Here is a 17,827-nt window from a genome sequence, read left to right as displayed (position 1 = left end):
ATATGTAAATCACCTTTACACTACAGTTCTCAGGACTAGACTGACATGAGCCCTGCTGCTGAAATGATGGGGATGGTGATGGTGACGGTTGTCTCTGTTCCTCTTTTTTTCGTTCGTATACTCGAACTCGGGCACAAGTCATCATACTCTCAAAGTACAAGTAGACTGGATCCTTGTCCTCTTCCCGAATCTGTAAGTTTCATAAAACAAAACATTCCATACACTGTGGGAAAAAACATCCTAGACTCCAAAAGGAAAAGAATGTTTAATCTTTATTTCTATTACAACATTTGAAAATTTTAAACGCAAATTTTAGCAAATACAGTTAATATGTGCTAAATCTTGCACAGTGAGAAAGGATCTGGTTCTCTATCAAATCTCAGATCACACCAGAGCAGTGCTTCTCAAATTATCTGCAATGAGGACACATTTCTGAATTACCAGTCCAACACAGACCGATCCTTCTGTAAAATAAGTTTTTAGAAAAACAAAAGACATGTAAAATACAAGCCCAAGTTTTTTATTAGATTTAATACACATAACATTATTCTATCAAGTATCTAAAAAGTTTCTAAATATTTACTCTCATTTTCTGTATTTATTTCATCATAACCTAGTTAACACGTAGTTTTGGATTAGCACCAAGACCACATCGAACAGCACTGCACTAAGGCATCTTTCTTCAAAAAGACTGAAGACTGAAATGGATTTAATAATCAGAGATGCTTAAGCTCTTAACAGAAGCATTAGCTCTTTTACCTATCAATCTTCATAGTCATATACCAACTATTAAATCCTTTACTGTTACTGTATATAAAGAAATCAGCTTTAAAAAGAGGAGTTGCTTCTTAAAACTCTTACTGCTTTCCTACTAACAATATGTATGTACTATGCCTCAATTACTCAATATTCTACACTACAGGAAAAAAGAAGGGTATCTTTAAAAGACTTTTGCTAGTCATGTTTAAAAACAAAAACACAACTTTATTGATCTTCCTGAAGAGAGATTTGGCTATCCTTAAAAATGGTAATTTTCAGTATATTTACTCTACTTTTAATGACAATTCTAAAGTGCCAGCAATTAAGCTGACTAAATAAGACAGACACAGACATATTACTTAAAAGCAAAATGATTCACAGAATATAAACCGAAAATTTGGCTGAAATCCATTATCTTTACAAATGCTTTGTAACTTGCAACAGAAGATGAAAATCTGGGCTTACCACAGGATTGGGTTTGGGAGTATAAGCCCGTGCAGGTTTAATTCCAGTGAGCACTTTGCCCTTCACAGTAGTAGGTAAAACTTCTGGCTGAGGCAACAACAATGGCTTCATAGGCTCAATGACAGAAGGTGTTGGAATATAAACTGGCTCTGGATCTACTTCACCTTCTACTTTCACCCATAATGGGTAATGTCGAACAGGCTGTTCAGGCTCTGTTTCACATATAGCTTAACAAAAAGAAGGATAAGATTTTAAATGACTTTGGAAACAAAAGTTCAGAGGCACTGCCAAAACAAAATGTGCTCCCTCACAGAAAGCAGTAACTCATTTAAACAATCGAACAGATGCCGCCTAAAAACTCTTTAGCTGCCATCATACACCTTATTCATTCTATTAACCAAATATTTGTTGAATACCTATTATAAGTCAGACACTGTTTTAGGAACTAGAGGGAACACAGCTATGAATAAAACAAAGTTCTTGCCCTCACAGAGTATTTTATAATCCAGTAGGAGAAAACAAACTTAACATGTAATATCAGGTAATGGTAAGTTCCACATAGTAAAATATAGCAGGGTAAGGGATGAAGAGTTAACAGGAGATGCTATTTATAAAGCATGATCAGAAAAGGCCTTCTCGGGGCGCCTGGGTGGCACAGCGGTTAAGCGTCTGCCTTCGGCTCAGGGCGTGATCCCGGCGTTACGGGATCGAGCCCCACGTCAGGCTCCTCCACTATGAGCCTGCTTCTTCCTCTCCCACTCCCCCTGCTTGTGTTCCCTCTCTCGCTGGCTGTCTCTATCTCTGTCAAATAAATAAATAAAATCTTAAAAAAAAAAAAAAAAAAAAAGAAAAGGCCTTCTCTGTTAGCCTGAAAAGATAATCATTCTATACTACACTTTTTATTTTACAGATAAACCAAGTATTTATTGAGCCTTACTACGTACCTATTTTAAACACTTAATAAGTTTTCACTCATTTAACTGTCACAATAGCCCTTGAGACATTATTATTCCCATTTTGCAGAAGCTGAGGTTCAGAAGTCCAACAATAAGAGGAAGAACCAGGATCAAACCCCATCAATCTGGCTCCAGAGACACAGCTTTTACTATTGCCCTCTGACAACAAAATGTATTTATTCAAAGACAGCCGTGAGTGCCTGGGTGGCTCAGCTGGTTAAGCATCTGTCTTCCGCCCAGGTCACGATCCCAGGGTCCTGGGATTGAGTCCCACACCAGGCTCCCTGGGGAGTCCGCTTCTCCCTCTTCCTTTTCCCCCTGCTCATGTGCGCTCGCTCTCTCTTTCTCAAATAAAATCTTAAAAAAAAAAAAAAAAGCCTGAACTCAGCATAGGAGCAAAAATATATCAGTGGAAAAGCAATGAAACCAGAGATGAAATCATTACTATCAAAAAGGTCTACACAAAGTAAAACAGGTATTATTTCATCAAATTAAGTGGAAGATCTAGGTTAAGAGGCAGCTGGCTTTATTCTCTAAGCAAACTGCCCATTCCCATAAAGAAGACAGCTAAAGAGAAACAAAGACTGTATTTTGCATTTTAATGGTCAGTCCTCAGAGAGGATGTAGCTGGTTCTAAGTCTAAAATCCAAAATCTTTGCCTACAGTCACATAAAATATGACTGAGCATTCATTCATATTTAATTCAAGCATTTAGCTCAATTATCGTAACAAAGCTGAATCAAAATTGCAGCCTGATTTCATAAAGTCTATTTGCTCTGAACATGAAGACTCCACTAAAAAACAACTTTATCTAACGGGTTCCTAAGGCTAACATCATTCAGAGCGTAACCACAAAATGTTGAATAAATATGTAAAGACTAAAACAGAGAGGAAAAAATTTTCAGAACTAGAAAGTACTTGACCCAATTATTCTGCTAGTTAGCAGTCTGTGTAGGCAGATACGGTTAGGGATCCCTGGTGTAAAAAAAGACCAGTCATAGCTTTAACTTATGAGAAGTCCTTTTAGGTCCTCGGCCATTTTGTGATCTATGCCCTACCTGCACTACTTGCCCAAGCACACCTCTTGAAGAACTTCTAGGTGTTGGAATTACAAAAAAAATATGCAGTTAAGGATTTTAAGAGAACAGAGAGAATACAAAAACTAACAGTCTCTACCAGACCAGGAATTAGCCTAACCCTATCAGAAACAATAAATCAGTGATAAAATTCCCAGTGCTGTTTCAAAAGTAAACATTGACCTAACACAAACCACACATTCTTGAGTCATTTTTGCAGGATTCAAACCCTTTTGAGCACTCCAGCAGTGGACTAACTGGAACAGAGAACCGATGCCAATCCTTGCTGGCCCTCATGGCTTCCATCAACTAGGACCTGGATTCTGGCAACCAGGATGACTTTTGCCCCAATTCTATACAGAACTCTCCTTTGCCAAGCCCCTTCATGAATATGCATGCAACCTTAGCTTAAAACTTCCACAATTTTGTTGTTTGTGTGGACACTGGTTTAGGATATAGTCCTGGTGTTCTTACTGGTAGCGAGTAAAACCCTTACTCTTTCCCCGTTCTTTGGCTTGGTTGTGTCTTTTGGCTGGACAACCAGCAAGCAGCAAACCCAATTCTGGATAACATCTACTGTCCAACTTTTATAACCTAGTTCATTTACTCACATAATTCACAAAGCCTTCGAACACCCCAGTACTTATATACTTCAATGTTTACTATGGACCAGACTTTGCAGATACAATAATGAACAAGAATGACAAAAATCCCTGCCTTCGTGGAGCTTACATTTAAATTGGGGGAAGAGAGCAAGACAGGCAATAAACCAGACAAATACGGAAAATATGTTGGATTGTGGTAACTGCTTATGAGCAAAGGGAAAAAAAAAAAGCAGACACAGGAAATAAGCAGTAATGTATAGTGAGTGAGCATGTATACTACGTATTTTGAGGGGAGAGTGTTGAATTTATAAAAGGGTAACCAGGGATGCCCTCAAAATGAAGGTGGGTTATTAACAGAGGTTCTACCACTCATTTGATAACTTTATTTTCTAGTGTTGCTAATTAGTTCATACACATACTAATTCTACTAAAAAAGCAAAGCTGCCTTCTTCATGACAAACACCACAGACTTTGACCTCTTTCAAATCATCTTTAAGGCTTTTCTAAGCCTCAGTAAGCTACTTCTACTAAGTAGAAGTCCCTTTTCAACTTTTTCTCTTGAAAATAGCTACAAAATACGCAGTACAGTACTTCAGTAGAAAACCTCAAAGTATTTTAAGACATCTTAATCTCTCATAGGAAATCAAAGACAACTCTAAAGTTTCAACTGTGGATAAGTGGGAAAATGGTGTTCCAGTAAACAGGGGAGTTCATAAAAGCAGCTGACTGGGAAGGATATCATTCAGTTCTTTTTAGGGCATGTAAGACTGAAGTGCCAGCAACATAATCAAACAGGGCTCACAATAAAAATCAGAACCGTCAGGACACCTGGCTGGCTCGGATGGAAGAACATGCGACTCCTGATCTCTGGGTAAGGAGTTCGAGCCCCATGTTGGGGCACAGAGATTACCTAAATGAATAAATAAGAATTAAAAAAAAAAAAAAGGATCAGAACTGTCACTGGCGGAGACTACATGTGAAGCCATGAAAATGGACAGACTCCACACAAAGGCAAGAACAACGAACCAATTCCTTATACTTCATTAGCCGGCTGTGCACTTGATTCCTTTACACTGCTAGGGATCAAAAACAAGCATTTCTCTGCTCCCCTTCACAATATACCAGGGATCCTCCTACCCTTCACCTAAAACCCAGAAAAAAAAAAGAGCTACCAAAGGCAGAATTAAGGGGAGAGCCAGAATAGCACATATCCACAGAAGCCTGTTTCAAGAAGAGTGATATCCACTTATTTCTATTTAAATACTTCCTAATATTATCTCACCAAGGTCCTCTAACATTATCAATGTCTTCTGGGTTCTCAATAAGCCTTTGTTCATGACACAACATTATGGCACATTTGTTATTGTGGCACTTAAAATTACAATAAATAGGGGCGCCTGGGTGGCTCAAGTCACTTAAGCATCTGCCTTCAGCTCAGGTCATGATCCCAGGGTCCTGGGATTGAGCCCCAGGTTGGGCTCCCTGCTCAGCAGGGAGTCTGTTTGTCCCTCTTCCCCTCCCCTCACCATGCTCATGCTCTCTTCCTCTCTCTCAAATAAAAATCTTTTTAAAAAATTACAATAAATATGTATTTACAGATTTCCCACATACCTGTTTTTGTCAAATTGAGAGTAACCTCTTAGAGATGGACTTCATTTTAATTGCCTATATCTTACCTCCTGTCACTCTTAGCAGGGTTCACAGCAGTTGCTCCAGAAATGTATAGTGTTAGACGCAGAAGTCCTAGAGACTGCTATGCTAATAATCAGCATACTATATTCCTCTCCCTCCCATTTTTGTATGTGTTTTAAACCTTTTTATTGTGAAATGTAATATCCAGTAGGTGCAAAAACAATGTATATGAAACTTAAAAAATATTAACAAGTATATACCCATGTAAACACTACACAGGTCAAGAAATGAAACACTGCTACCAACCCCAGGAGCCCTTGCATGCCCTTTCTCAATAATAATTCTTTCCCACAAGAAAAATCACTTAAATGATAGTCACTTCTCCACTTTCCTTTTTTAAAGTCAAAGTATACACCCCTAAATTTTGCCTGATTTTGAAATTCATATAAATGTAACCTCAGAAATATAATATTTTGCCTACATTTTCTCTTCACTCAACATTGTATTTGTAAAATGCAACTATGCTATTGCACATACCTAAATAATTTATTTATTTTTACTATGATGTACAGTACTCTGAATATTCATACTATTGTTTATTCATTCTATTATTAAAATATCTGGGGTTGTTTTCAGGTTGTAGCTACTCTGAATCATGGTATCATAAATAATCCTAAAAAATGCAGTTCTGCTGATTATTTTGAAGTCAAACTATTAGATCAAGGGCATGTGAATCATCGACTTTAAAACATATTGCTAAACTAGTTCCCCAAGTAGTTATACCAATTCACAATTCCATCAGCAGTGTATGAGAGTTCCCATTCATCAACATTTGATATTATCATAAAATTTTAATTGTAACATTCTGGCAAGCATGCAGTGGAATCTTGCTGTGGATTTACTCTGTACTTCTCTGACCATGAATGAGATGTTCAACATCCCTCTTCATGAAGTACCTCTCAAAGTCTTGCCCATTTTTTATGGGACTGTTTAATTCTGATTAATTTATAGACCTCTCTACATATTCTGGATACAGATTCTTAGTCAGATATTGCAAATATCTGTTCTTTCACCGTAGCGTATATTTTCAGTTGTTTAATGTTTTAAAGACCTAAATATCTCATTTTAATTTGTAAGGAATGTTTTCTTCTGTCATGCTTAAAAAATCTTTTCCTAAGGACACCTGGGTAGCTCAGTCTGTTAAGTGTCTGCCTTCAGCTCAGGTCACGATCCGAGAGTCCTGGGATGGAGTCCCACATCATGCTCCTTGCTCGGTGGAGAGCCTGCTTCTCCCTCTGCCTGCTGCTCCCCCTGCTTGTGCGCTCTCTCTCTCTCTGACAAATAAATAAAATCTTAAAAAAATAATGATACAAATCTTGAAAATGAACATTTAAAAAAAAGAAATCTTTTCCTAATATGAGATCATACATATATTCTTCTATTATCTTCTGAAAGTTGTATTACTCAGCTTTCCACAATTAGGTCTATAATCTCACAGAAATTATTTCTAGGTACAGTGAGGAATAAATCAAGTTTCATTCTTTCCCATATGAATATTCAATGAGCCTACCACAATTTAAAAAGGTCGTCCTTTCCATATTCCTCTGCCAATTAAGTGTCCATACATGTCTGAACCCGTTCTACTGACGTATTCACTTTATACCCAAGCCAGTATCACCCTGTATTATACGTGGTCATTTTACATATTTTGACATCCAATACAGCAAATTCTCCCACTTTGTCACTGTTCAAGATTGCCCTGACTATTTCTAGGTCCTTAACATTTCCAAATAAATTATGATTTTTTTAAATATTTTATTTATTCTGAAAGAGAGAGCGAGTTTGCACCAATGGGGGGAGGGGCAGAGGGAGAGGGAGAAGACGACCCCCACAGAGCAGGGCTCATCTCGAACCCAGGATCATGACCTGAGCTGAAGGCACACACCCAGCCGACTGAGCCACCCAGGCACCCCTCCAAATAAATTTTAGAATTGGCTTTTGAAGTTTCACATAAAAAGCTGTCACGATTTTGATTAGGACTGCAATGAAATTACAAATAAAAATGAGAAGTGACACCTTTATAAATACTCAGTTTCACTTGCTTCCTCCCACACCCCCAATCAAGAATGGACGTTGAGAGGATTCTAGGAAGATTAAAGAACAGGTAGCACCAGGAAATCTGCCCATTCATATAAGATATAAAAGACACTGAAGAAAAACAAACAGTGCCTAAGGGACCTACCACAGATATTTAAGAAGACCAACATAGACATGATGGGAGATGGAGAAAGAAAAAAAGAGAATGGGGCAGCACAGTGATTTGAAGAAATAATGGCTGAAAATTTCTGAAATTTAAGGGCAGACATAAATATAAATATCCAAATAGCGCAATGGAACTCCAAGACGAACTCAAAGAAACCCACACTGAGACACATTAAAATCGAACTTTCGAAAGAGAAAGACCAAGAGGGAACCTTGAAAGCAGCAAGAGAAAAACAAAGGAGATCCTTAACAATATGTGCAGATTACTCATAAGAAATTTTGGGAGCCAGCGGACAATGGGCAAATATATTCAGAGCCTAGAAGAAAAAAACTATCAACCAAGAATCCTACATGTCGGACAAAACTGCCCCACAGAGTGAGGAAAAAATTAAATTCCCAGATAAATAAAAACTGATGAAGTTCATGACCACTAAACCTACTTGCAAGAAATATTCAAAGGAGTTCTGCAATATGAAATGAAAAGACACTAGACAATAACTCAAAGCCATATGGAAAAATAAAGATCTCACTAAAGGTAAACACATGGGCAATTATAAAAGTATTATTATACCAATGATCTGTAGATGTACTTTTGGTTTCCTACAGGATTTAAGAGACTAATACATTTAAAGAAAAAAAAACATTATTAGTGTAAAAGCTACTATAACTTTGGTTTGTAACTCCAAATTTTGTTTTCTACATAATTTGGAAGATTAATAATTTTTTTTAAATTTTAGTTTATCTTTTTGAGCACTTTTAAAGTTGTAGAACTGTGACATCAGCAACTGAAAGGCGTAGGGATGGAGTTGTAAAGGAGAGTTTCTGCATATTATTGAAGTTAAATTACATAAATTCAATTTAGAGTCTTACAAATTTAGGATGTTAAATGTAATCCCATGGTAACCACAAAGAAAACGGTTACACAATACACACTAATGAAAATGAGAAAAGAATTTAAACAATTCACTACAGAATACCTACTAAACACAAAAGAAAATAATGCAGAAAATAAGGGCCAAAAAGGCTTCACACCACATACAGCAAATACACAATGAATAAGAAAAAGAAAGCATAATGACAGAAGTTCCTCCTAGGAGTCATTATTTTAAATGTAAACAGATTAAATTCTCCTCATTAAAGACAGACTGGAAGAACCGATAAATACCCATGATCTAATTATACCTTGTCTACACAAGACCCAAGATCCAAAGACACAAACAAGTTGAAAGCGAAAGGTTAGGAAAAGATATTCCCCCAAAATAATAACCAAAAGAGAGTAGGGGTGGCTACACTAATATCAGACAAAATAAATACTAAATAAAAAAAAGTTGGGCCACCTAGTTCAGTCGGTTAAGTGTCAGAATCTTGGTTTTGGCTTGAGTCATGATCTCTGGGTCATGAGATCGAGCCCCACTCTGGACTCAACACTCAGCGTGGAATATGCTTGATATTTTCTCCCACACCCTCTGCCCCTCCCCTCACTTGTTCGCTTTCACTCTCTCTCAAAATAAATAAAATCTTAAAAAAAAAAAAAAGGTTGCAAGAGACAAAAAAGAACATTATATATTAATAGAAGTTTCAATACATCCAGAATAAGTAACAATTATGAACATGAATATACCTAATGACAACTCATCAAAATATATGAAGCGAAAAATAATAGAATTAAAAGCAAAAATACACAGTTCTGCAATAATAGCTGGAGACTTCAAAACCCCATTCACGATAATGGATAGAACGATCAAACAGAAAATAAATAAGGAAGAGAGGACTCGATATAATAAACCAACTACATCTAACAGGCATAAATAGAACACCTTATCCAACCACAGAATACACATTCTTCTCAAACGCATATGGGACATCTTCTGGGATAGATCATATGTTAGGCCACAAATTAAGTCTGAATAGATTTTAAAAGATAGGTAGCAGGCAAATTATCTTCTCTGACCATAACAGAATGAAGTCAGAAATCAGTAACAAAAGGAACACAGAAAATCACAAAACTGTGGAAATTAAACAACACACTTTTAAGCAATCGATGGATTAAAGAAGAAATCACAAGGGAAATTAGAAGATACTTAGAGACAAAGAAAAACAAAAATACAACATACCCCAAAAAAAAAAAAAAAGTGGTTCTGTAAGAAAAATCTAGTAGCTCTAAATGCTTACATTAAAAAACATGAAAGACCTCCCAAATCAACAACGTAACTTTACAACTTAATGAACTAGAAAAGAGGAACAAACCTAAATAAAAAAACAATACAGATTAGAACAGAGATAAATGAAATACGTAATAGTAAAATAGACAATCAGTGAAACCAAAAGTTGGTTCTTCAAAAAGATCAACAAAACTAGTATACTTTTACCTAGACTAAGAAAAAAAGAAAGACGACTCAGACTGCTAAATCCAAAACGAAACCAACCAATTCTACAGAAATAAAAAAGATTAGAAGAGAGTACTATAAACAATTGTAAATCAACAAACTGGACAACCTAAATGAAATTAACAAATTCCTAGAAATATAAAATCTACCCAGGGAAACAGCCAATGAGAACAGACCTAAAACTAGTAAGGAGACTAAATCACTAATCAAAAACCTACCAAAAAAGCCCTGGATCTGACAGCTTCACTGGTAAATTCTACTAAATATTTAAAGGACTAGTATCTCAATCATTATAAAACTTAGCCAAAAAACTGAAAAAAAGGGTACATTTCCCAACTTATTCTATGAGGCCAGCATTACTCTGATATCAAAGCCAAAGACATTTAACAAAAAACTACAGACCAATGTTCTTTACAAACACTGCTGAAAAATTCCTCAACAAAATACCTAGCAAACTAGATTCAGCAGTATAGTAAAAGGATTATACACCATTACCAAATGAGATTCACTACTGGAAAGCAAGGAAGGTTCAACATATTAAAATTTATCAATATAATACGCCACATAAACAGAATGAAGGTTAAAAAAAAAAAAACCCACATGACTGATCATTTTAGGAATAAGGCAAAAATGCCCACATTCACCACTTCTATTCAATACTGTACTGTAAAAGTTTGACTCAGAGAATTTGGTAAGAAAAAGAAACAACAGACATCAAAATTAAAAAGAACAAATACAATGATCTGTTTCAAGGTGGTATAATTTTATATGTAGAAAACGCTAGGGGCACCTGGGTGGCTCAGTCGGTGAAGTACCTGCCTTTTGCTCAGGTCATGATCTCAGGGTCCTGGGACAGAGCTCCACGTCCGGCTCCCTGCTCCACCCTTTCCCAACCTCCACCTCGTGCGTGCTCTCTCTCTCTCAAACCCCCCCCCCCCCCCGCCACCACCGCTAAAGATAGATCGATCTCTCTCTCTCACACACACACAGTGAGAATAAATGAATTCAGCAATGCAGCAGATACAAAGTCAACAAAAATCTTGCATTTCTATTCACCAACAATAAACAATCTGAAAAGGAACTTAACAAAAATAATTCCATTCCAGTAACAACAACAACAAAACAAAATACTTAGAGATTAACTTAAGGAAGTGAAGACTAGGGGCGCCTGGGTGGCACAGTGGTTAAGCGTATGCCTTCGGCTCAGGGCGTGATCCCAGCGTTCTGGGATGGAGCCCCACATCAGGCTCCTCCGCTATAAGCCTGCTTCTTCCTCTCCCACTCCCCCTGCTTGTGTTCCCTCTTTCTCTGCCTGTCTCTATCTCTGTCAAATAAATAAATAAAATCTTTAAAAAAAAAAAAAAAAGGAAGTGAAGACTTACACAATTACAACTATGAAACATTTCTGAAAGAAATTAAACACAACAGAAACAGAAGCACATTTCATGCTCATGGACTGCAAGATTTAACATTACTAAAATGTCAATACTACCCAAAGCAATCTACAGAGTCACTGCAATCCCCATCAAAATCCCAATGACATTTTTTGCACAAATAGAAAAATCTATTCTAAAATTCATTTTGAATCTCAATTCATATGAATAGCCAAAAAAAAACCTTGAAAACTAATGAAACTGGAGTACTCACACTTTGATTTCAAAACTTACTACAAAGCTACCATAATCGAGACAGTGTGGGACTGGCATAAAGGCAAACAAACAGACCAATGGAATACAACAGAGAGCCTAAAAATAAACTCTTGCATATAACAGTCAATTAATTTTTGAACAAGTGTGCCAAGACCATTCAGTGGGGATAGGGACAGTCTTTTCAACAAATGATGCTTGGGCGTGCTAAGTATCCACACGCAAAAGAGTGAAATTGGACCGTTACATAACACCACATAAAATTAACTTGAAATGGATCAAGGACCTAAATGTAAGACCTAAATCAATAACACTCTTAGAAGAAAAAACAGAACAAAAGCTTCATGACACTGGATTTGGCAATCATTTCTTGGATACAACATTAAAGGCACAGCTAACAAAAGAAAAAAAGACAAGTTAGATTCATGAAGATTTTTTAATTTTTTGTATCAAAAGACAGTAAACAAAAAGTAAAAAGGCAACCCACAGAATGGGAGAATTATTTGGAAAACACATTTTGATATACAAAATACAGGGAGAACTCCTAAAACTCAACAACAACAACAAAAAACGAACAACCCAATTCAACAATGAAGAGAAAATATGAACAGGCATTTCTTCAAAGAAAACAAATGGCCAATATACACATGAAAAGATGCTCAACACCGCTAATCACGAGGGAGCTGCAGATCAAAACTATGAGGAGATACCACCTCGCACCTCACAAAGTGCTGGTGAGGATGTAGAAAAATTAGAACCCTTGGGCACTGTTAGTGGGAATATCGTACAGTATAGATGCTATAGGAAACAGCAGGACCATTCCTCAAAAAATTAAAAACAGAATTACAATATGATCAAAAAAATTCCACTTCTGGATAAAGACCCAAAAAATTGAAAGCAGGGTCTCAAAAAGGTATCTACACAGCAGCATTTATTCATAATTGCTAAAACAACGAAGCAACCAGAGTGCCCATCATCAATGGATGGATGGATAAGCAAAATGTGGTTCAGACATCGATGGAATATTATTCGGCCTTTAAAAAGGAAGGGAATTCTACAATAAGCTGTAGCATCAATGAACCCTGAGGATATAATATTAAGGGAGATGAACCAGTCACAAAAAGACAAATATTGAATTATTCCACTTACATGAAGTACTCAGAGTAGCCAAAATCATAAAGACAAAGTAAAATGGTGATTGTCAGAGGCTGGGGGAAGAGGGAAAAGAGGAGTTATTGTTTTAATGGATTCACAGTTTCAGCTTTATAACATAAGGAAAGTTATGGTGATAATGGGTATTACATAACAGTGTGAATGTATTTAATACCATTGAACTGCACACTTGAAAATGGTTAAGATAGTGAAGTTTATGATGCGTGTATTCTACCACAATAAAAAAGTGTTTTTAAAGAATGGATGTTGAGTTTTCATCAACTTTACTGCATTTGCTGGTATCATAAAATTTCTCTCCTTTAATCTTGTTAATGTGTTTTTAAACGTTCTATTATTTTAAGTAACACTGTATCCCTGTGTAAAGATAAATAAAAATTTAGATTTTATAATAAATTTCCCGTTTTTTCAGTATTAAACAGCCAGCAACAGTCCTATAAGTAAACCTGTTTTTCCTTTCTTTTACAGCTTTACTGATCTATAACATATAATAACACACATACAACTTGATGAACTCTAACGTACATATACCCCTATGAAACCATCACAACAATTAAGACAGTGAAGGTAGTAACCATCAACTCCCAAGATTCCCTTGTAATTTTAACTGGATAACCTCTTTATAATCCATCTATCCCTCTGCCTCCAACACCCATGCCAACCCTGTCTAGGCAACCACTGATCTATATATTAGTTTGAATTTAATTTTTTTTAACATAGATAGAACAGAAATGTTAACTTGGGGAGAAGGTTGAAGCCAACTGCTTATCATTCAGTATAATTATTCTGAGACTGATCCTTGTTGCTGAGTATATCAATAGTTTGTTTCATCTTATTGGTGAGTAGTATTCCACTGCCTGTATCTATACCAAATGTCTTTATCCATTCACCTATTAATGGACACCTAGGTTGTTTGCAATTTTCCTATTACCAATAAAGCTGTTATGAGTACCAACATACAAGATTTTGTGACATACATTTCCATTTCTGTTGAATAAATACAAACAAGTGAAATGACTGTTGTATGACGGACATATTTTTACACATTTTAAGAAACCACCAAACTATTTTCTAAAGTGACTGTATCATTTTACATTCCCACCAGTTATGCATGAGAGTTCCATTCGCTCTATATTCTCATCAGCATAAAGGTATATGGTAGTATCTCTTTGTCGGTTTTATTTAGCTGGGTACAGTGTACTTTACTGATGGAAAATAACAAGACAGGATCCCTAAGTCCCTCCCCTACTCCAGGGAATCTGGGATGAAACTGTGTAGAGGTTGACACATTCTCAGTGAGCTGGGGGAGGAGTTGGGGCAAGTATCCTCCATCTCTCTCTTCCTCTTGCTCTCGCTGGGACTGTTAGTCCAGGGGGCTCTTACTCCTTGGAGGCCATGCAGACCATAAGGTCCACCACCTGGTTACTGTAGCCAAATTCATTCTCATACCAGGAAACGAGCAAAGGTGGAAGAGTGGGTATCAGAGTGCAGGAGTGGGTGCAGGAGACAATCTCGTCCTCAGTGTGGCCCAGGATGCCCTCTGAGGAGGCTCTCCAAAGCCTGTTTACTCCAACCTTCACTATTGTGTCTTGCGGACAAGGCTGGCACTGCACCAGAAGATGAGGCTATCTGTTGATCGGGAAGGAGAGGAGAGCCTCCTAGTGGCTTTAATAAGCATTTTTAATGACTACTGAGACCTTTTCATATGCTTGATCTTCTGTATGTGTACCTGCTATTAAATGTCTTTTCATTTTTTTGTTCATTTTTTAAATTATGTTGACTGCCTTTTGAGTTTTTGGTATTTTGAAATAAATTTTAAGAATTCTTTATTAGAGGGGCGCCTGGGTGGCACAGCGGTTAAGTGTCTGCCTTCGGCTCAGGGCGTGATTCCGGCGTTCTGGGATCGAGCCCCACATCAGGCTCCTCCGCTATGAGCCTGCTTCTTCCTCTCCCATTCCCCCTGCTTGTGTTCCCTCTCTCGTTGGCTGTCTCTATCTCTGTCAAATAAATAAATAAAATATTTAAAAAAAAAAAAAAAGAATTCTTTATTAGAGACAGGGCCACCTGGGTGGCACAGTCAGCTGGGCATCTTACTTCGGTTCTGGTCATGATCTTGAGGTCCTAGGATCCGGCCCTGAGTCGGGCTCCCTGCTCAGCAGAGTCTGCTTCTCCCTCTCCCTCTGCCCCTCCCACAGCTTGTGCTCTCTCTCAAATTAATAAATAAAATCTTTTAAAAAAATTCTTTATTACAGATGCAAGTCCCATGTTGGCTGGATGTTTTTTACAGTATTTCTCTTAGTTTACGGCTTGTCTTTTAATTTTAACAGTCTTCTGAAAAGCAAATCTTTAATTTTGAGGAATTCAATTTCATTACATTTTTTGACATTTACGATCATGGTTTTGGTGTCCTATTTTAAAAATCTTTATGAGCCACAGGTCACAAAGGATTTTTTTTTTATTTTCTTCTATACATTTTATACTTTAAAGCACTTACATTTAATCTAAGGCATTAATAATCTCTTAAATCTTGAGATGATTTTTATATATAATGTAAAGTCATGACTGAGATTCTCATTTTATTTTTGGAGGCAGGAGAGCGCAGTTTCTAGCTATCAAATTGCTCCAGATCCATTTGTTGAGAAGATCATCATTTCTTTATTAAACTGGCTTGGCATTGTGCCAAAAATTCATTGAATTCATTGGCCTTGTATTTTTGTGAATCAATTTCTGAATTCTCTTTTCTGTCTCATTGATCTATAAGTCTTTATCCCAAATACTTGAGCTTTACAGTAAGTCTTAAAATCAGGTAATGTAAGTCTACCAACTATGTTCTTTATCGAAATCATTTGTCAAACAGCCATTCTCGGTTCCTTGCTTTTCCATATAAATTTTACAAACAACTTGAAAATTTCTACCAAGAAACCCGCTGGGATTCTCATTTCACAAGCATTTATTTCTGAAGATTTTATTTATTTATTTATTTATTTATTTATTTATTTATTTATTTATTAATGAGAGAGGGAGGGAGAGAGTGGGAGAGAGCATGAGAGCAGGGTAAGGGGCAGAGGGAAAAAGGACTCCCAGCTGAGCAGGGAGCCCGATGCAGGGCTCAATCCTGGGACTTGATCATGACTTGAGCCGAAGGCAGATGCTTAACCAACTGAGCACCCAGGTGTCCCATGAAGAGCATTTATTTAGTTATAAATCAATCTGTGGAGAATTATGTCTTACCAAGAGAGTCTCCAAATGTACAAAAACAGTCTACCTCTCCATTTATTTAGGTCTTTTTAAAAAGTGCTCTCAACGTTTTGTAGTTTTTAATAAAAGGTCTTAGGGAACTTTTGCCAGATTTATCCTTAAGTGTCTGATCTACTTGGATGCTATTTTAAAATGGTACTTTTATTTCAATTTCCAGTTCTTACTGGCATATATACAGATATACTGTCTACTGATATTACTGTATGCTATAAACCCGTTAAACTAACATAGTTCTAGTAGTATTTTTGTAGACTCCTCAGGATTTTCCAGTCTATGAATAAAACCAATTTTACCTCTTTCTTTCCAATCTGGATACATTTTCTTTTTCATGCCTTACTGCACTGGCTAGGACCTCCAACACAATTTTAAACAGACATGACAAAAGAGGACATTTTCCTCATTTCTAAATCACTGGGGAAAAGCAGTCTTTCACAATTAATATGTTGTTTGTGGAGTTTTTCACAGATGCTCTTCATCGGATTGAGGAAGTTTCCTTCTATTATGCTTAAGAATTTTCACCAGAAATGGATTGTCAATTTTTAAAAATATCTATTGAAATGATAATATGGGAACACCTGGGTGGCTCAGTTGGGTTAAGTGTCTGCCTTCTGTTTAGGTCATGTTCCCGGAGTCCCAGAACTGAACCCTGGATTTAGGCTCACATCGAGCTTCCTGCTCAGCGGGGGAGACTGCTTCTCCCTCCCCCTCTGCTCCTCCCCCCCAAGCATGTGCGCACACACACGCGCACTCACTCTCTCCCTCACTCTCTAATAAATAAAATCTTTTTTAAAAAAAGAAATGATGATATGGCCCTTTTTATCTAAGTCTATTATGGTAATGGTGAACAACGCTGATTATTTTCAAATGTTGTATCAACCAGGCACCACTGGCATAAATCCCACTTGGTTATGATATATTATTCTTTAAATATATTCCTGGGTTTGATTATGTTAAAACTGTATTTATAATCTGTACATATGTTCACGAGGGACAGTACTCTACCATCTTCTTGTAACGTCTTTTTCTGGTTTGAGTATCAGGGTTATGTTGGTCTTATAGAATGAGATCATTTTATGGGAGCATTTACATAAAATGGGCATTATTTCTTCTTTAAATGTTTCAGAATTCACCAGTGAAGACATCTGGACCTATAATTATTACCGTGAAGTTTTTCACTACAAGTTCATATGTATAGGGATAAGCAGTTACTTATTTCTTCTTGAGTGAGCCTGGCAGCTTTGTGTCTAACACAGAGTTTTGTCATTTCATCTGTCTAATTTACTGGCATTAAATTGTTCTCTACTAACCTTTGAATGTCTGTAGTAATGTCACTCTTCACTCCTGATATTGATAATTTGTGTGTTCTCCTTTTTTCCTAATCAGCTATAAATTTCATTATCTTCCCTTTACACAGTTAACTTGTAGATGTCTCCAACAAACTCTAAGTGGGCTAAGCAAGCAGGAATGTCATGTTTTATCCCTTCTCTTGATACCACCCACAGTAGCTAAAGCACAGTGCCTTTAAATCAGCAGCAGTACTTTTTTTTTTTTTTTCCCACAAACAAAAGGGTAAACAGATTATCATCAGATGAAGGCCAGATTTCAAAGATC

At 36.8% G+C, this 17,827-nt stretch overlaps 1 protein-coding gene across 34 annotated transcripts in view; it reads right to left on the bottom strand.

The window, feature by feature from the left end:
- Positions 1 to 17,827, bottom strand: part of MGA (MAX dimerization protein MGA) — a 164,664-nt gene that overhangs the window by 30,550 nt on the left and 116,287 nt on the right. For all 34 annotated transcript variants that reach the window (XM_057306243.1, XM_057306259.1, XM_057306240.1 and 31 more), the window contains 2 exons: positions 1,225 to 1,451; positions 14 to 190 (listed from right to left, as the gene is read on the bottom strand). In XM_057306243.1, the coding sequence (XP_057162226.1) occupies positions 14 to 190; positions 1,225 to 1,451 (404 nt within the window). The remainder of the gene's footprint in view (positions 1 to 13; positions 191 to 1,224; positions 1,452 to 17,827) is intronic.

This window comes from Ursus arctos, unplaced genomic scaffold (genome assembly GCF_023065955.2).
Source record: "Ursus arctos isolate Adak ecotype North America unplaced genomic scaffold, UrsArc2.0 scaffold_36, whole genome shotgun sequence".
Taxonomy (NCBI): Eukaryota; Metazoa; Chordata; class Mammalia; order Carnivora; family Ursidae; genus Ursus; species Ursus arctos.
Note: the sequence above shows the minus strand (reverse complement) of the source record. Positions and strands in the feature narration are given on the sequence as shown.